At 38.5% G+C, this 21,641-nt stretch overlaps 1 protein-coding gene across 3 annotated transcripts in view; it reads left to right on the forward strand.

The window, feature by feature from the left end:
• Positions 1 to 21,641, forward strand: part of CTNNA2 (catenin alpha 2) — a 1,130,561-nt gene that overhangs the window by 1,040,133 nt on the left and 68,787 nt on the right. For all 3 annotated transcript variants that reach the window (XM_053588738.1, XM_053588740.1, XM_053588739.1), the window contains exons 12-13: positions 833 to 1,033; positions 19,873 to 20,024. In XM_053588738.1, the coding sequence (XP_053444713.1) occupies positions 833 to 1,033; positions 19,873 to 20,024 (353 nt within the window). The remainder of the gene's footprint in view (positions 1 to 832; positions 1,034 to 19,872; positions 20,025 to 21,641) is intronic.

Below are 21,641 nucleotides of genomic sequence, written 5' to 3' on the forward strand. Positions count from 1 at the left end.
TAATTAGAGATAGAGCCCATGTTGTATGTGAGTGAGAAATACTAAATTGGGCACTTGGTGAACCAAAGGGCCCAGATCCTGTTCTCTGTCAGGAAGAAAGAAGGTCCTCCCCTCCTGCCTGCTTGCTTTCTGCTTTGGGCAGTGACATGAGAATAATTCTGACTGTGATTCTAATCTAGGGAATCAGCTCTAAGACCAGATTGTGTTTTAATTATGGGAAATTCTGTGACCCTGTTTACCTGACCAGTTTTCCTATTGTATGACATGACTTGTCCAGACTAACTGGGTGATAATTGTTCTGTACTTTCCCTTAAATGTTTGCTTAATAAAAACATGATTAAACAAATACGCACCCAAAGCTTTGACTATGGTAATGTTTAGACATGGTTTTACTTCAGACTGACTTCATGGTGGCTGTCACAAGAACTCCCAGAAGACCCTCTCATGATTTAAGTCTCAAATTTTTAAACAGAGGAAAGGACATTCTTTAAGTCAGTGGTCCTCAAAGTGTGGTCCCAAACCAGTAGTGTTAGCATCACCTGAGAACTTGGTAGCAACTCAGTTTCTTGGGCCCCAATCCAGACCTACTGAATCGGGAACTAGGAGTGGCTCCGAGCAATCTGTCTGATGCTACAAACCCTCTAGTTAAGGCTCAGGTTTGAGAATCACTGGCCTAATTATAAACTAAATCTTTTAAATATCATTTCAATGTTATTAGGCATGTATGGAGATGACCAAGGCAAGGGCTCGTGATAGTTGGTGAATCAATGTTAGGTTAGTTAAGTTCTGAGTGATATAAAGTTATCTAAATGTATGTATGTCCTTCCCATAGAGAATCATATCTTGGAGGATGTGAACAAGTGTGTGATCGCCCTCCAAGAGGGTGACGTGGACACTCTGGATCGGACCGCGGGAGCCATCAGGGGCCGGGCAGCTCGAGTCATACACATCATTAATGCAGAGATGGAGAACTATGAAGCTGGAGTTTATACTGAGAAAGTGCTGGAAGCTACAAAATTGCTTTCTGAGACAGGTAAGCATGGACGTTAGATCTGGCTACCATGTTAATGTAGCTATGATTAATTTCCATGATTAATAATGCCATGATTAATTTCCATATTTAAGTAGAGCTGTTTCCTCATTTTCTATAGTCCTTCTAAATTGCACATAATCATGGAAGGGGTGGAATAGGTAAAGTTCTTTGTGTTTTGAGTTTTAATTTGAATAACTTTAGGAGAACAATTTTATTGATTTTCATGTATATATTTATAGTTTTCATATAATATTTGATTCTCACAAGAACTTTATGAAGTAGGTAAAGAAATTTGTATTATCTCGAATTACAGATGAGAAAATAGAGATTTAAATCAGCTAAGAGATAGGGTGAGGTCATAAGGTTACAAAGTAGTACAGATGTAATAGGAACTTATAATCTGGAACATCAAAGGCCGTGGCTCTGTGCGTTGCTTGCAAGGAATTGTGTACAGCCAGTAGAAGGCATACACGTTCTCAGTAGTTTGTGGATATGAAGTGGTCAAAGAAAGAAGATGGTGAGTGCTGAAAAAGAATTAGACTTTAGCATATTCCCTTTCCTTCTAGGAGAGCTTTATGTGTCCTCCTCCAGGGGTGTGTGGCCGCCCAAAGGGGATTCACTACTATAGGGAGACCTGATTACTTCTAGGAGCCTGTCAGAGCTCTCAGGTGCATTGGGATGGAAGAAACACTTCTTCCAAGTTCACAGAAGAATACCCAACTTTAAAGAGTGTGTCAAAGACTGGCTTATTTTTTGTAGTTTTTGTTCTTAATGAATATTTTTGGCTTCAGATGCTTTCTTAATTTCTATGCCTTATATATTAGTATATATATACTAGAAAAATAGTTAAGGGAATGAGAGAAGACTAGGATAGAAAAAGAATTTAAGTCCCTGTTAGATGGGCTTATTAATGAGTAATGAATTGGGTTGTGTGTATGCACAGAAATGCCTCTCTCCTCAGCCCCTAACAGGGGCCTTCTTGGGCTTGCATGTGAACTTTGAATACCACTAGGCATTTTAAAAATAGATGTCTCTGAAAGGTCAGATGTAGCAGTGTTCCATGTTTCTTTCTACAGGGAAACGATTATTTACAAAGACTTCTGTAGATATTTGTTAGCCTGGAATACCAAAAAAAAAGCCCACTTACAAACACAAGCATTGGTCATTCTGTCTGAAATATAAGCAGAAAAGGAATAGTATAGTATCAACATCTAGAGATTGTGGCTCCTTACAGACTTATTAGAACAACAACAACAATAAGATATATCTGCATTTTAACTAGCTGAGATTCAACAGTTCCTGTTGTTGAAGTTGTTCAAGCAGGTTTGGCTGTTGTGTTCAATAGAGTAACAAAGCAAGGTATTCAATCCTTCCCTCACTCACTTGGGAGAGTTAGAAAAAGGATGTTACTCTCCAAATTAAGGATTTTTTTGTTTTGACTTTGAAGACCATCTCTCATTTTGTGGTTCTCATCTGCTGGCCTAGTGGTCCCCAACCTTTTTGGTACCGGGGACCAGTTTCATGGAAGACACTTTTCCACTAACCAGGGGTGGGTTGGGGGGGTTTCTGACAGGAGGTAGAGCTCAGGCTGTGATGCAAGCAATTGGGGTGGCCACAAATATGGACAGAGGGGACTTTGTTCCCATGAAGTGAGGCACTGTTCAAAAGATGCCTTTTTTTTTAATTGTATCCTGGCTGCTTTAATAATAGAAGTGGTATCCACTGGGTCAGAATCTAAAGGCAATGATAGTTGCTTAATTTATCAAAATATTTTAACGTAATTTTCACCCAAAGTTCTGAAATAGCTCTCTGGTTGATTTTTCTGCTAAAAAAAAAAAAAAAAAAATCAATGAAATAGTCATCCACCCTGGATTGTTGTTATTAATTAAGATTTTGGTCTTACTGATTCAGAAGCTTTTAAAAATCTCTCAGCTCTTCCATGCATGGTTATTGGGCACTCTAGAGACTTAACTAAAGGTACCTTCCTTATTTTGATGCCCAAATCCAATTCTTATTTGAGCAGAGTAGATGAGCAAGACATTTAGATTCTGTTTTTCTGAATCCATTAAAGATAACTAGAAAAGTAACCAGGTAGAGATTAGAAGAGACAGTTAATATACAACTGAAGTAGAAAATATTAGGAATATATGTCAAGGAAAAGTGGATGTCAGTGGGCTAAGAACTAGAATATAGTTCTTTTCTGTCTGCAATTGCTCTTCCTTCCCTCCATGTCTACCTCCCTCCCACCTCCCTTTCTTCCTTGGGTTTATTCTAAGCTAAATTTGAGGACCTTGGGCCCAAGTTGTACCCAAGAAGCCTTGAGCAAGTGGACTCACTGTGGTTGGGTTATAGTTTGAATTTTTTTTTTTTTTTTTTTTTTTGAGACAAAGTCTTACTCTGTCACTCTTGGTAGAGTGCCAGCTCACAGCAACCTCAAACTCTTGGGCCTAAGTGATTCTCTAGCTACATGCCTACCACAACACCCAACTATTTTTTAGAGACGAGGTCTTGCTCTGGCTCAGGCTGGTCTCAAACTTGTTAACTCAGGCAGTCTACCTGCCTCAGCCTCCCAGAGTGCTAGGTTTACAGGCATGAGTCAATACACCCAGCCTGGGTATAGTTTGATTTTATTCATTTCAGGGAAACAGAAATTACAGTAAAGTCATAAATCAATACATAGAAGGCATACATTGGTTTGGCCTTAAAAGGTAGGATACTTCAAAGGAGGAATGTACAGATTATAAATGGGTTTAAAGATTCTTTGGTTGACAATTGGCTGAAAGAGTTAGGCTTTGTCTAATAGACCAGAAGTCAGCAGAAAAGAATGCTTGAGTTGAGATAAGGGTATGTTAATTAGACACAAACTACCGGGCATACATTTGTTAAATTGAGTGACTGCAGGTTTGTGAGCCATAGCTTTAGGCCTATTAATGAGCTACAAAGGATATCTCCAAGAAGGGATGGGTATTCTCTTGGCCAAGTGCGGGTATAGTCAGTAAGCTGTTGGGGGAGCCTTAAGATTTTAGTTCGCAATTCTCCCTTTTGGCCAAGATCTTCCAGGGGCAGCATTGATGGTCCAACTCTTATTTTATTCCATCTGTTGATGGAGTAGATGTGGCCGCCTTTCCTGGGTTCATCCAGGCCCTTAGTGGGGACAAAAATGTCAAAAGCAAGGCTACAAAATTAATTTATCTGTAAGTGTTGAACTACTATATTCTTGGGCTTAGTTGAGAGCTCATAGCAAACATAAGCATTGTTAAACATCGAAGCCAGTGGTTCTCAACCTGTAAGTCGCAACCCCTTTGTAACAATGAAAATATATCCTGCACATCACATATTTACATTATGATTCATAATAGTAGCAAAATTACAGTTATGAAATAGCAACAAAAATAATTTTATGTTTGGGGGGTCACCACAACATGAGGAACTGTGTTAAAGGGTCGTGGCATTAGGAGGCATTAGGAAGACCACTGATTTAAGTAAAGGAATTTAGAGACTGTACTCTTTTTAAAAATAGGAACAATGTTTTTTATGAATAACTAAAGAAGTTCCCAAAGAAATGAAAGAAAAAATTTTAGCTGTTAACTCACTGATTGCTAATTTGAATTGCTGGAAAATGTTCTTCCACAGACTGGACATATGGAGTTTGAGAAAGACCACAGATCAGTTCAGTGATTATGATTGCACAGTTTTGTTTGCTATGTATATTGTCTAAAAGGAATTGGTCCAAGTGTCAGCACTGGGCTGTGCTAAGAAGGTATACATCCTCAAAATAAAGACTTCTTTGCATTTCATTGGTTCTCAAATCTGTTTTGGGGGCAAAGCTTTTCTGATAAAAACAAATACATACATATATTAGAGCCATATTGAATCAGTTCCTTTTCTATATGAGAATCTACTGAATGTTCTCCTGATACATTTTTTTCTGGGGTGTTAACAGAGGGGCAGTGAGCAAGAACAGGAGGATGCCAAGAGGAAATATAAGGAAAAAGGAAACAAAAATGCCTTGTGTGGTGTGCGTGTGTGTACTTTTTTTTTTTTTTTTTGTCTTGCCTTACCTACTAGGTTCTGCCCAATTCTCCCCTCACTCCCCCAAAACGAGTGGTTAGATTCGAGATCCTAAGCCAGAGGCTCTCAACTCTGCCCATTGACACTTTGGTCTGAGTGTTTCTTTATTGGGGAAGAGGGGTAGGGCTGTACTGTCCACTATAGGACACTTAGCAGCATCCCTGCCTTCCTTCACTAGATGTGTGTAGTATGTCTTCCCTCTCTCGCACCGAGTTGTGATAACCAAAAATGTCTTTAGACATTGCAGGATCTCCTTGGTGGGGGGAGGGTGGGATGGGTTGGGCAAAATAATACCCACTGAGCTTCACTGCCCTAAGGCAAAAAATTCTCCCAATAGAGACCAGTTTGAACACGGCAAGTAGAGCCTACGTATTCCATTTTACATGTACTGAAGGGAATGCTGTTGGAGGTACATTATAAAGAAAGATCTGTGAAAGGTCAAAATGCTCAGAAAGCCTCAACTAAATCAGATGTTGCTGCTGACAGTGTTAGCAAACATAGGCCAGCCCCCATTTTGACATGTGACTGGCTACCAGGTTGGGGGTTGCTCTGCTGAGGGGCTATGAAATTGAGAGGTATCCAAAGACTGCCAAAACCATCTGTGGTTTATTTTCCATGAATCCCCCCCCCCCCCCCAGGAAAGACAGTGCTTTGCATAAGAACACTTTTCATCTTGATAGGAATGCTGAGTTAAATTGAGGAAAATTTTGCAGATTATTAGTATTCTGAGATTATAGAGCAGCATTATATAAAAAATTACCTATTTTTTTTATAAAACTAATATAGGTTGATGGAAACACAATAAATTGGACCTACAGCAGACCCATTAAATACTTATATGGCATATTTGATGGGCTCTTCAATAAAACCTGAATTATAGCAGATGGCCAACAGATTGGTGGTAAGCGCACCCTTGAGGAGACCCATCCTCCTACACCTCATTTACAAAGTCAGGTTGCTGCAGAAGGCTGAGGAAGGCAGGAGTACTTTGTGTGATGTCATATTTAGGTATACACAGAGTAGCTCCTTCTTCACTGAACAATTTATATTGAAATGTCATTTTTGTAAATTTGATAGCTAATACAAGTTTGTGGCAACGTGAACATAAGGTTGAGAGAGCTTTGAGATCCTGCCAGACATTCCTTCTTTCGCAGTGTGGGGCAGGCAGGGACACCATAGACCACTTGATCCCTTGCCATAAAAAAAGAAAAAGCATATTTAAACGAAAGTTCTATGTTGTTGTGCACTCTATATGCAGAGATTAAAATTCCATTATTTTGGAGAATATGTGGGCCAAACCAATGTACAATTTTTACTTCTATGCTCTGTAACCTAAAATTTTGTAAGAAGAGAAGCTTTATATATCATCTCTATATGTTTTATCCAGAAAATGTAAGAGGATCAAAATGTAAAGCATCCAGACTGAAATTCTATTGAAGGGTACATTAGGCCAGTGCAATGCAATGGAACACACCCAGGTTAGGAATCAGAAGAACACAATTACTCCATGGGTGCCAACAAACTGTGACCTCACACAATTTAAGTGACGCCTCTGGGACTCAGATTCCACTGCATTCCTGAAAGTTTTGTCATTTGAGAATGGTCAATATTTTGAAAGATGTAATGTATGCATCACTGTTTCTTCCTCCCCGGTGACTGTGCTCCACATGGACGATCCTTGCCCATGAATCTTCTAGGTAAACCCTCTGCTCCCCCATTCCTAGGCTATACATATCCATCTTCTCCTCATCCTTCATGTCTGTTTCTTGGACTTTACGATCTAGTCCAAGTTCTGTTGGAGAAAACAGAAGATTCTATGAGTCTTGACCTTTAGAATGCCCTCGCAGTGTAAATGGCTGTGCTTACAACTGGATTGTCAGTTCCTTGTGGCAAATGTTTCTGTAAGAGCCTAAAAATGGTGCTGTATATAATTAGCATTTTATAAGTATGCACTGATTAAATACAAAAAGTTAAGACATTTTATAATCATTATTATTAATTTAGTAGAGAATTTGTCCACCAATAGGCTTGGGCTCACAGCTCAAGATTCCAGGATTAATAGATTGTTTTCCTTTGATATACAGAAAGCAGGGAGGAAAGCAATCAGATTAGCTGTTTGGAGTGTGCTTCCTTTACTTGGACAGGTTTCTGTTTCTAGCAGAACGGAGTTTTATGATTGGACAGTGTCAGGTGACCTTATCCCTATGGCTGGATGTTGCAGGGAAGAAGAGACAGGTAAGATTTAGGCATTATAGATAAGAAGAGCTATCCACAGTGAAAGCTATTACTCATGGCAGACCCTAAATTTAAATTATAAGACTAATTAATTTTGATAGAATCTATAATGACCAAGATTGTTCAGCCTAGACATCTTATTTTAAACATATTTTAATATAATATTATCAGTGTAAAGTATTTCTTTTTGAAGAATCAAAACAATGAAGATGTGGAGGAAATGGCAGTGGTTGTAGTATTCATGGTGGTGGGAAGTAGTCACAGGTGTGAGAAGAATGACAAGGACATCTCACTTAGTAGCCCTTAAATAGACAATGTGTACTTTATCTCATACCTTTTTATAAGATTGATACTTACATATTCTAGGTAATGAGGGGACCTAATAAGTTTTTGATATGTATATTTTATCCTAAAAGCAATGCAAGGTTTCTGGCTCAGAGAACGAACTTATTACCTACATCAGTAACCACCAGATCTCTATGCTCCATCCTCCCTCTCAGAGCAACGTGATGAGGGCAGGTGAATTCTGCAGGTACAGAAGAGGGCCATTCTCCAGGTGAGAAACCACAAGATTTTGAACCTGGGAGCTCATGTAGGAATTAGTGCTCATGGAACCCCTCCTCTCGGTAGGGAAGGAGAGAGACCCTTTCTCTTTAATGCAAACAAGTAACCCAGGAAGAAGTAACCTTTTGGAATACAAATGTGTGGCTCTTAGTTTTATCCTCCTTTAAAATGTAAACGTATCTCTGTGGAGAGAAGCCTGTGAAGCTCTCTCCAGGTTATTTCACTATTTTTGGACTGCTATTGAGTCATCCTCTGAACCAGGCTACCAGTAACTTTTGCTCAGAAAGCCCTGACCGTACAGACACAAGAAAATATTTTCTCTGCACTAGCTTGTTTGTGAATGACACATTCTATAGTCCAGACTGGCCCTGCTCTATCTGCACGAGAGGCTCAAGAACCACTCAGAATACACAACTTTAACCATATAGTTTTCAGTATGGAAATGTATTTATTTATTTATTTTTTATTTTATTTTATTTTTTGTGGTTTTTGGCCAGGGCTAGGTTTGAACCCGCCACCTCTGGCATATGGGACCGGCGCCCTACTCCTTGAGCCACAGGCGCCGCCCCAGTATGGAAATGTAAATGGTTCTTCACCAAATGAGAAGCTGCTTGACTGTTTTCATAAGATAAAGTCAAATTCAAAATTACACTGACAAATCATTACCCACCAGAATGACAAAAAATCCAGAGTTCTACAACATATTCTATTATCAAGAATGAAGTAATATAATATATAGTCTCATATTTTGGTAGATGTGTAAAATGGAAGAAATTTGATATTCTCTCTGAAAAGAAACATTATTTACCATTTGGAAAGTAATTTTATTTTTTAAAAAGATCTGTTCAGATATGCATATGTGTTTTTATTTTTTATTTTTTTTTTTGCTAGTATAAGATTATTACAAGATCATAGACTGGAAAAACATAAATATCTAGCCCTAGGGTACTGGTTGATTAAATTATGGTGCAGTCACACAATGGATCACTATGTAGGTTAAATTGAATGGGGACTAACTCACTGTATAATCTCCAGATATATTGTTAGGTTAAAAAAAGTTGGAAAAATATGTACAATATGTTCCATTCATTTTCAAAAAGACAAAAAAAAAAAAGAAAAATATAACTTAAGAGAAAGTAGCATACACAATTTTATCCTGACCATAAAGCTTCTAACATTGAAGTGGAGATAGGGTGGTGTGGACTTAGAGAGATTTGCAATTATTACAAGTTTATGTGATATTAATCTTGGGTGCCATGATGAAAGAAAATGGGACTTCTATGGTGTCTTTTTGTCAAAGTAAAACCAAGCAAAGAGATGTGAATCTTAAGTTCTGCATGGATTCAGAATCCTGGGATCTAGAAAGGACTTTGGTGTTTAAGGACATCTGTGCCCAGCATCTCTGGTAGTGGTCCTGGGCAGGTGTATGGGCAGGGTGGGGCAGGCAGCTGCATACTTTGGTAGGGTCAGAGCTGGTGTCCACTGGAATTGGTGGCCCAAATATATTGTGTACAACTGAGGCAGCACTGAGGTCCCTAACTCACATTGCCTAACAGAACGGAAGCTGCCATCTCAATGACTGGTATTTGAATCATAGGAAGAACATGCTGGCAGTCACTTATTTATAAGTACATGTGGGGCATCGTTGCTATACTGCAGGAATAGTGGTGATGAGGATAGAGGGGAAGCTTTGTGTGTGGTTGGAGGGCCTGAGGGAACAGGTGAACAAATGCAGAGTGACCCCCAAATGACACCTCTGCCTGGTTGGCCTTTGTACGTTTTACCTATCTCTAGCACTAGCCCATTTCTTCCTTGTCAGTGACAGACTCTCTCTAACCACACCAGTCAAGCCCACCATATTCTCGTTATCTCTGTCACTCATTTGGCACCTACTGTGTACTGCCCTATTTTCACACTTTGTATTTATCCATTTTTTAAATTTATTGCCTAGCTCAAAGTTTGTTTTCCTATGGTCTGTTCTCTGCCCATCTTTCTACCTGGGAGGCATGTGGGTATATATTGTCTTTTCCTTAATTTTTTAACTCTTGAGATCTGAGACCACCTCTTCATTCCCTCTAGCCTTGATTAGAGTTGATGATACTTTAGGCTGGGCACAGTGGCTCATGCATGTAATTCCAGTACTTTGGGGGACTAAAGCTGGAGGATGGCTTCCGGCCTAGGTGACCTAGCAAGACCCTCCCTCTACAAAAGATATTCAAAGTGTATTAAAAAATGTAATGACACGGTGCCTTATTGAGGGGGAGGGATTATTATATATATAATTTTTAAAATTATATACATCATGATTAGGATTAGCACCTTTTAAATCATGAGCAATAAATTCTTCGCAAGCGCTTTACTACATCTTAATGTAATCTAAGCATTTAAACCTTCCCGATGCCAAATTAAACTGTATTTATTAAGTGAAGTTTTGACAAACACTATAAGCGAAAGAAGGCATCATCGTGTTCCATTCTTTATTCACTCCTTATATTTCAGAATAAAATGTACCATCCTTTCTTCTTAAATTATAAACCATTTGTGATTATTTTTACAATGCTTATTTTTAAAATATAAGAACTTCCCAAGCAAGCATTTTATTTCCTCAGGGAAAGGAATTTGTGTCTAGACAGGAGCAGATGGATGCTCCCTGATTCTCTCAGGGTAGTTATCGTGAATGGAATTTAGAGAGGGTTTTTTTTTTTTTTCCCTTTCAGGCAGTCTTTTTTCATCTTTTATCGAACAATTCAGCTCATGGGTTATGTATGGCCTTCTGGAAATTAAATTTGATTTTCGTGTTTGAAATATACATTATAATTTTCCAAACATGAGTTTATGAAAATGGCAGCCTTCAGGAACTCCCACAGCGAGAGCAGCTGACAGACTCTGATGAGAGAAAGCCCGAGAATGCACACAGGATGCAAGACTAGGGACTGGCCTGGATGACGATGGTGATGTTAATCTGCAGAGGTGGAAACAGCTGACATGCGACCACGAGGGAATAGGGAGCAGGTGAAGCTGGTTACTTTTGTCCTAGCTCCAGGATTCTAATGCTCAACATTTTTTAACCTGATGAACAACTATCAAGAGAGAGCACCACAAAAGCTAGTGTATCATTGGTTTAGACAAAGGAAGATTTAAATTAATAAAAAGCATCTAATTTTATTTCTATACTGCCTCTATCACATTTAAAAGAAATAATTTTATGGTGGCTCACACCTGTAAAATCCTAGTATTCTGGGATGCTTAGGTGGGAGGATCCCTTAAACTTGGGAATTCAAGAGCAGTCTCAGTAAGGAGACCCAATCTGTACTAAAAACAGAAAAATTAGGTGGGCATTGTTTTGCTTAGGAGGCTAAGGCAGGAGGATCACTTGAACCCAGGAGCTTGAGGTTGCTGTGAACAATAATGATGCCATTGTACTCTAGCCTGGGGTAACAGAGTGACTCTGTCTCAAAAAAAAAAAAAAATCATTTGAGGTTACTTTATTAAAAATTTAAATTCAATCAACTAATATAAAGTAGTATAAGTTTGAGAGAGAAGGGAGGAGAATATTAGAAGCTTATTGGAAATAGTGTTTCCTTTGAGCAAGGCAAGCTGGTTTAAATTGTTTGGGTTTTTCTTATCTTTGTTTCTGGAATGTTGCTAAATTTTTGGTAACATCTTTTAAAGATTCTTTCCTCATGAATCTAGTGATAGGTTCATAGAGGAACACAATGCTTAGCGCTATCTTCTTTGGCAATCAAGATAAAAAGAATTGTTCTAGGAGTGAATTTATCAAATCTCATCCTGAGGGAAGACTTAGTCAAAAGGATGATATGGGTCTGCTTAGGGGGAGACAAATGCATTAAACTGGGGGAGTTTAGTTTTCAAGATTAATCATCGTCCTAATTTTCAGATTTGGCACTAATTGATGTGCTGTTTCCCACAAGGCCTGCCTTTTTTTGTTGTAAGTCATATGACTATATCTCTAGGATCTGTCCAGAAGATACCCGGTGATTTTTGCCTGCTGTAAACAAAGAAAATGTTGTATAGCCAGGTAGTGTATAAAGTCTTGGTGTGAAGACAGCTCCAAGAACCATTCATTATGAATCTTATGTGCCGGGTGTCATGCTGAGCGTCTTACATGCCTCCCTTTTTCGTAAGTGCCTCCAAGCCAGACATTTGTGCTATTTGCTGCTCTACTCACAATGCCTAGACTGCTGCTTAGATTTGTATATCAAATTAAATAATACATTTGTTGAGTATATTCTTTCTAAAATTTATGTAACCCCTGAAAGGTGGCCATCATTACTCCTGCTCTACGCCAAGTAAACTGAATCTCAAATTGGTTAAGTAAGTCACATAAAATCAAATACCAAGAGTCAATTATACATTTACCTGGAACTCGTCAATACACTAGAAACCCTGACCACGTGCAATTGCTAAATTAAGCAGGAATGGTAACATGGCCCGCTAGATGTATTAATCAAGACAGCAAGAAAGGACGAGCCAGATGGACACCAGCATCTTTTCATAACCTAATCTCAGAAGTGACATCCCATCTTCTTTGTCGTATTCTGTTGGTTAGAGGTGAGTCACTAGTTCCAGACCACATTCCAGCTGAGGGGAAGACACAAAGACAGGAATACCAGCAGGGAGAGATGACTGGGGGCTTCCTCAGAGGCTGCCTCTCCCATGTACCTATTTGTAAATGCATAAGAATGGGAGAGACAATAGGGGGAATGAATAGCCTAATTAGAACAGTAGTCTGGGGTATGTGGACAAATCCCACAGCATGGACTTATTTAGGGATGTAGTCACCTTCTGTCACAATTGCAATGGCTCAGATCCACTGAGTCATGATGGAGCCATATGGTCTATAGCCAGGAGGAGACAGAGAATAGCAGAGCTGGATAGTGGGGAAGAAAAGGCTAAGATGGGCTCAAAGTGATGGGAGAAGTGGGTTGGAACAAAAAAAGATAAACAGAGTTGGGTGTGTAGAAATAAGGTAAAGCTGGTACATAATTCAAAGATCACAATTGTATAATGTCTAAGGGGGAAAAAAAAAAAACCAGTGGCATCATTAAGAAAAATTGCATTTGACTTGGTTTTAGATAATCAAACATTAATCTCCATCTCAGGAGAAGCTACCTAGGCAGTGTTAATGGAAGTGACAGCCAGGACTAGAGTCTATATGCAAAATCAAGGTCAGATGTGAAAGTTCTGGGCAAGGTACTAGTCAAGGCCATCAGCAGGATTCTGGCCACCCTCATACTTTACAGAGAAGGCACACCCGCACCCAGTAGATTACGTAGGTCTCTATATAACAGGTAGAAATGAAATCGCCAATATTCATTAGACATAATTATAGATCTGATTATAAGAGACCCTTGTGTGTGGGTGAGGTGGTGGATAGGGAAGGGAATTCTTGAAGACCCTCTACTAACCTAATTTGTGATCATGAGGTTTTTGACTAAAAGGGTGAGCGGCTTCTATGGTTTGTCCACCATTGTTTTTGAGAGGAGCTAAAGGTACAGATGTGTCACCCCTTGGATCTGGTGTGTTCCTACTCCCATGCTATGACTTGGAACTTTGGGCTCAAGCAGCCTGCTTGCTGATTTTACTTCATGGATGTGTTGAACCTTCAAAGCATACCCAGTGCCTTGTGAAGGCCAGTCAGACTTTCCTTTGGGCAACATTAGGCACCCTGTGGCTTATATCACACATCCTTTCCCTTCTCTTTATCTGGAGCCACCTGAATAATGTCTTGTCAGTGTCTGATAGAAGCATTCTGGGGAAAGAATGCTTTATCTATGGAAACAACATCAAACAGCACTTTCCTGATAAAGGGGTTATTGGAACTGCCTGACATAGTCTCCCTAATTAATACTTTTGAGCTCCAGTTTCTCTGATAACACCTATAACTTTACATAATTCCAGCTATTAAAATGTAGGCTTAATGGCTATCCCTGATGGGGGAGAGGAGGAGCTGTGCGAATTTCTGCACTAGAATTAGCCACAATTTAATCCCAGTCCAGACATTTTATTTTCTTTCTACAATTTTTCAAACATTCTCATTCTTATTTTTCTACTTTAATGCTTACTAGACTGGTTCTCTAGAACAGCAGCTTTGTCTATTTTATGTTCTGTACACTTCATAAAGAATTTGTTCAGGAAACACACTTAAGAGTGAGTTGGCTGGTGACACCACCTCAATTGGGACAGCCCTATTCATGCAAATGTGCTTTTTGGCCTTGGTGAACTAGTTGAGGATAGATGCAGAACTTTTCTCCTATTCAATGGTGAAGTTCCTACTGAAAAAGCAATCTTGAAAAAAATTCTGAGCTCAGGTTTTGGAAAGGTCCTTGGAGACCAAACCTAGAATGCTCACTAATAACCTGATTAGTGACTCCTGAAACTCTTTGATGAAATTGCTGAGCCTATATGAAAAGGTGGGCCGAAAAAAGGGGACTACTCAGTAGGTAAATTGATACTACTCATTTTATCCTTGAAATACCAGATGAGAAATGAGTTCTTCCTGCCATGTCCCCCATTCATTCCCACTCCATTCTTTTATTCTCATTCTTCTCTTCCCAACTGGATAGGTTTACTGAACTAGAAGCATGACAAGGGTTTGAAATACAAAAGAGATTTTGATGAGTTGAAAGCAAATCAGATGCAAAACAGTTGACATATAGAAATGTCAACGAAGTATCCTAATACAGTGTGCTAAGTATTATAATGTATATATGAGTAGGATACTATAAAGTTATAGAAAATTGTCTACCTTTGGGTGTCTGGGGATTAGGGAAAGCATCACAACAGCAGTTAATTCTGAACCGGAAATTGAAGATTGAGGAGGAGTCACTTGGGCAAAAGAGAAGGAAGTAGATTTCCATATGAGAGAATAAATTATTCACGGACATGTTGGTATGACGGTATGTCTCCATTTCATGTTTGGTGACTCAGAAGTAATTCTCTGTAATTGGAACATTTGCGTATATGTTGGAATAGGTGGAGAGACAGGCAGAGCCTGGGGCTACAGGCAGGTGTCATATGTTTATTTTTGTTTCTTGATAAAGGGATGTTTTTGTTCCCTCTGCACTATAGGAAATTAGCGGTGTGTTTAAAGCTAGGTAGGAGCCTTTTAGATAGTTATTCAGAGGCAGTGGGGTTAGCTGGCTGTTCATCTTCATGACCTCTGGTTAACCTTGGATTCTGCCGTTTTAGTTGTCAGCAGTTCTACTTGCATATTTAATACAACTTCTCATTCGTTAAACGGACTCGCCCTGTGCTCGGAAACTTCACCTCTGAATTCTCTCAAGAGGATTTATTCCAGAACTTCCTCACCTCTGGTTTAGGATCTCGATCAAGACTAGAATGATGTGACCTTGATTTTTATATGCATATTTAACTCTGCTTTCATTGCTCCTGGAATGTCATCATTTTGTGGCCTAGTGTGCACTCTGCATACTAAAGTATAGCCAGAATTTGAAACTTTATTTTCAACTTTGATCACCCTTTCAGGACATAAGCTATTAAGAGCAATTCAGCATTTCTGATAAATAATGCCGACATTTTTGGATGTAATTCAGAAAGCAGAAAGAAGTTTCTATTTATATTCCTAAATCAGAAACTCTGTTAGTCTATAATGTGTGAATCACAAAGGCAATGCTGTGTTTTATCCTAATTAGTGAGAAGGAGAAGCTGCATCATATTGGAAATAGTTTGAGACTTTTTCTATTTCAGTATTACTTTGAGGGTATTTAATTTTTAGATATCACCTAGATGGTATAAAAATTCATAGTCAAACTAACATCTTAGGTTCTGTCAAGATGGATCATTGTTTTATAAAGTTATGTTTCTTTTCTGTCTTATTACTCTTAAAAAAAAAAAAACAGGCTAAAATTAGACTAGAAGAGAGAGCAGCAACATGGGGAGAAATTTAGTGTTGGTCAAAGAACAGTTACAGTCTACCAATCCCTAAACAAATATTGAACACTCTTATAGGAGGAAGATTTTCTTAAGGGTCAAACCCAGAAAAATAGGGACTTGTTGTAAGATAAATAGATACCTTGTCAGGTAGAGTAAATATAATTGATTGAATGAGTTCAAGTTCTGGGTTTTATTGGCTTGAGTAGCATAATAAAGTTACACTAAACTTTGAGTCCCCACTTGAAAAGTAAGGATTCTCTACCCATGACCCCCATCATTTTTTTCTTGAAAGGTTAATGGTATTTCTGTCCCAATCTCTTCATAAAAGGACCTTGTTTCTGCCTCTTCTGCCAATGGCCAATTTAATAGCACTGTGGATCATATCAAGGCTTAGCATTCAAATCTCTAGAGAGATCGCGTATTCTGTGCTGGTGCAAATAGAAGGCCCTTCTCTGAACCTGGGGTTTCAGAGCATCCCTCACGAAAATAGTCCCTTTATGTTTCATCTTGCCTCTCTCCACCTTGGGCGCAGAATCGGGCCTGAAGGTAGTTGGAGGTAGATAATGTGTCACTGTTTGCCTTGTATTCCTTGCCTCTTCTTCAGGATAACCTTGCACCTAGCAACCTTTCTGGCCACTTTAGACTCCACAAAGTTCCTCATGCCCGGGGAGATGTTTTCACAGGGCTGGGGATCTGGGTGATGGGCACTTCCTAACTCAGCTCTCTAGCAGACAGGTATTAAGGTAGAACATGAAGCCTTTGATCACGGTTACCATTTCTAAGGGACGTCCCTGCTTAATCATATTGATCAGATTGGTTTCTGCTATGTTCTAGGTGTATAATAGAACTTTATTTTTTCTAAGAGCCCAATTCTATAAGAAGTACAACTTTGAGAATTATTTGCTGATTTCTTTTTAAATATTTGAGTTATGAAAAGATTCAAAAATTCAAAAAGAACAGAGAGTAACATAACAGATTATCTTCACCTCTCCCCTCCAACATAATCACTGTATTTAACATGGTATATAGCCTTTCTGAACACATAAGAACACAGAAAAATGCTTGTGTGTTTAAATTCTACACAGTGATTTTGAATTTCTCACAAATGATAGCTCCTTTCAGTTTGCTTTTTCCACTCACCCTTTGACCTCAGGGCTTATTCACATTAACATAGGGGCTATGCCCAATTTACATCCCCAAGTCTGCTTTGTCCCACCCAGATGTGCAACCTTGGACCTGGCCTGAGTATCTCACAGCAGTCCCTGAGTTAGAAGATTCTGAGTAGAACCTGGGAATAGCCATTGACAGAGCTCCCTTAAAGCAGTTGTTTATATTCTCAGGTTTTACGTGATTTGTTTCTTCTTAACTCTAATGTTATACAACCTAAGAAGAAACAACTGAAACTGCAGAGGTACAAACACATTTTCATGACTCCAACATACAGTTAGTTATTCAGTCCTCCTAATCATCATGCTCTTCAGAAGTTAATATTTGGACGATGCTCTATGGGGTATCCAAACTTTTCTTTTTATTTTCCTGAGGCACAATGGAAGAATAAGAATTGTCTTGGGCCACATAGTAAACACACAAACACCAAGACATGATTGCAAGAGGGACTTTACCTAACAATTGCAATCAGTGTAACCTGGCTTATTGTACCCTCAATGAATCCCCAACAATAAAAAAAAAAAAAAAAGAAAAGCTGATGAACATATGTGAAGTTCCATGCATGCTTTTCCTGACATCAATGTTATCTGACACCACAGGTAACCAAAATAGGTCCTTGAGAAATCAGCCTGTGGGCCCATGGGCTGCAGATTGGACACCGCAAATGCCAAACTCACTGTTTAGGACTGTATTTTACTAAATTTTGTCAAAGTGCTCACCAAAATAATGTGTACTCCTTTGCATTTCCATTTGCAACAGAAACATTCCCTTTTATCCACATGTTCAGTAAGATATTATGCTGACATCTCAACAAGTATGAAATGATGTAGCCTTGTTTACGTTGTAATTTTTCCAATTATTTGTGAAGCCAAGCACATTGTACGTATCTGTACTATGAATTCCTTTTCTGTCAACTGAGTGTGCTAATCCTTTGTCAATTTTTAAAATATTTTTCCTTATTGATCTCTGGGGGTACTGTACACTCACATAGGAATATTAATTCTTTTTAAGTTATACCATAATAATTTTAAGTATTTAAAAGACTATCCAATGTTATCACATATATCTATAAAATTATTATTATTATTATTTTTTTTTTTGGCTGGGGCTGGGTTTGAACCCACCACCTCCGGCATATGGGACCGGCACCCTACTCCTTGAGCCACAGGCGCCGCCCTATCTATAAAATTATTGATGATCATGATTATGATGACCTTAGAAATCAAATAGAGTGGAATTAATATAATTCCATTTAAGAAAGGAAGGGAATTTGTAATTATATTTAAGATTGGTGCTCATCTCTGTTGTATGTTAATACATATAAAATGCTTTCATGCTCAAGGAGGTCAATTTGAATTACCTGTATTATTCTGTCATGTAAAATAGTTTAATCTCAACATGAACAGACAACTGAAATAGCCTGAGTTTAATGCAGTTGTTTTTAGAAATATAGTTTTATTTGATTTATATTTGTAGCAATGGAGCTCAATATTCCCCACATTTACTCTAAATGTAGTTCAAAATGAAAAATAAAAAAATTCAAATAGTGTAGAAAACCAATCATAGGTAATCACCCACAGAGATTCACCCCAGGCATGGTTTGGTTTCAAAAATTTCTACCAAAAGATTCCTCACTGTCTTTTCCCCTAATCTTCCTCTTTTTTTTTTTTTTTCTTTTCTTTTCCTTTTTTTCTTCCTCTAATGTATTTTCCTGGTAGAAATACATTTTTCTAGGAATGTTTTTCCTTGAGTACTCTGACCCTAGAGAGTAAAGTAATTTAGCAGAGTTTCTCTCGCAGGGATTAAAATGGATATTAAAGTATCCACAGAGGATGAAAGTGAGTGTAAAGATGAATCAGGCATGAAAGTTCAGAAATGGAAATAGATGAATGATATTTCTATTTTTTTGTCCTTGTAAATAAAATGGATTGTGCTTTTGGCTTTCATTTGCTCGATGAATTGATTGTTGCAAGATAACAGCAGAGAAAATTGAATTATAATTTTTGAGCATCAGCGAATCAGCAGCATTTGTACAGTAGTCAGTGAAGGTATTCCAGACATCCCATTGAGTTTACTTTCCACAAACCTCCCGGCATGTGCAGGTGTCCCTGTGAAAAGGAAGAGATGCCAGCTTTCTAAAAACTTATACATGCTTCATCTTTTGTATCAAAGTGATCTTGGGAAAATGGACAATTTACCAGTGGTCTTCTCTTTCTGTGGGGCTTTCTACTGGAGTGTTTTTCCTCTTAGTCCTTTCACACTTTCCCTCCATCCCAATCTCATTCCTGCCTCCATGTCTCAAATGCTACATTCCTGAAAAACAGTAAAATAGATCAGATCACTTCATTCACATTTTATTCTGAAGCCCTGTGGGTTATGGTCTGCTATTCATCGGCAATGGTTATGACATCTGGTCTTAGTTAAATATGTACTGTTACTTTCACAGGGCCAGATTTCATCCAATATTTTTATATGAATTATCCCATTGAATCATGAGATAGGATCTTATTGAATAGACAATAGATGTAGAAGGATGAAGAAAACTTGGCAAAAGTTTCACATCTGTACCTAGCAGAAGTAAAACTCAACTCAGGTTAGGATAATGAGAAATCTACTCACATACACCATGCCACACTTGCACAGGCTTCACACTTTTTTCTCTTTTGCAAACTGTCGCCATGCATGGAGTAATAGTTTACTGTTCCTGCTAAGGTAAGTGGCACCAAGACCACTGAATTAGGCCTACCCCAAACTGGACAGATGGGCAGCCTGCTCTGCTGGACTGTTGGAAAGTCCAAGGGCCTGCCATCTTACCCAAAAGCTAGAAGGAGAGGTAGTGAAGGAAAAATTGCCTAATCCATTGTTTATCATTTTGTTTAACCCAGTGATGCCACGCTTTGCTGAACAAGTAGAGGTTGCCATTGAAGCCCTGAGTGCCAACGTCCCTCAACCATTTGAGGAGAATGAGTTCATCGATGCCTCACGCCTGGTGTACGATGGTGTTCGGGACATCAGAAAGGCTGTGCTGATGATCAGGGTATGTGAGGCCTCTGCAGCTCAGAGCTGCTCAGAGCTTCTAATAGGATTCTGAAAAGTTAACTATCTTTATTTATTTTTTAATAATTCAGTTTAACTTGGAAAGCTGTTTGGTTTCTTTAGTCAGACAAAGTAGACATTTTACTTATGGAGGGACGAATGATCCCAAAAGCCTAGATCAGGCGTCCTCAAACTTTTTAAACAGGGGGCCAATTCGCTGTCCCTCAGTCTGTTGAGGGCCAAGCTATAGTTAAAAAAAAAACAAAAAACTATGAACAAATTCCTATGCACACTGCACATATCTTTTTTGGAAGTAAAAAAACAAAACGGGAATAAATACAATCACACCGCCTCATGTGGCCCACGGGCCGCAGTTTGAGGACCCCTGGACTAGGTTAACACTAAATACACTAAAATGGGATGCCCTCCCTACTCCTTGAATTCTCTGTTTCCTAAATGTCACACCATATTAGGGATACCCTGCTGTTGTCCTTTTGTGCTTCCTACTAAATCTGTCTTCCCATCAGGATCAGAAATCATGGACCTGAAAGAAATGGAGATTACCCAGTTTCCTAGTGTTTATAAATAAATAATGATAGTTATTATTTTATAAATATAAGGGGATACATAATCAAATTTTTCTTGTGAAAAACATTATAAATAAGACCCTATAGCCTTACATCAAACCTTTTCCTGTCCCCCATATTCTGTCTTCCCGTATTTAAACTTTGGTTTTCAGGTAAGAGTGAGCCTCCAAACCATTGCCTAAGACATTACATATAATCACAAGCCTAGAAAATATATAAGTGACTTTAAAATTCTTTTATTATTTGCAATTTGTTTGGTGCACCCCCCAACATTCCTTCGTCTCTCTCTCTCTGAAGATGCAGAGCTTAATGTTCCATTTAATTGCTGCGTAGTATTGTATTTCATTAAATAATGAGATCTTTTTTCTCCTTACCTTACCTGCATTTTAGCACAGTAGTGTTTAAGCATATTTATTAGCCAAAGAGCTCTTTCTTCAAATAAGCCAAATAGGCAAAAGTGCAATTGATGACACGGATACATCTATGGCTATTATGATTGAAGTAGAGATGGGGCTTCCGCAATGTTGATCCCAAGAGTATGGTGTCCAATAGAAATATTTATGAAAATACTTTTAAATTTTCTAGTAAAGATATTTAAAAACCAAAAAGAAACAGATGAAATTAATTGTAGTTTTAAATAATATATTTTGTTTCATCAAATATATGAAAAATGCCATCCTTTCAACATGTGGCAGTAACCATATTTAAAGTGCTCAGTAGCTCCACACAGCTAGCTTCACCTTCAGCCTCCACAGATTTCTCTGTGGCTAATCCAGGAAACCACAAAGTGTTTGCTTAGTGGGCTTTGAAATTTTTTTCCGAGCAATCATTTAACATTTAGACCAACAACCCTCCCCTTTGTAGAAAACACTACAAAACATTATCAACCAGCAAGTTAATTTTCTGTGTGCAATCCCTCAGGGATTTCAGGAAGTATGCTGTGTTCTTCCCCAAATTCTGAGAGTCTTGAAGCCATCAAATCTAGGCATGGTGGTCTCTGACTACGGTGCTCAGGACCCACTGCACTACTT

The sequence above is a fragment of the Nycticebus coucang genome, chromosome 4 (genome assembly GCF_027406575.1).
Source record: "Nycticebus coucang isolate mNycCou1 chromosome 4, mNycCou1.pri, whole genome shotgun sequence".
In the NCBI taxonomy this organism is placed as follows: domain Eukaryota; kingdom Metazoa; phylum Chordata; class Mammalia; order Primates; family Lorisidae; genus Nycticebus; species Nycticebus coucang.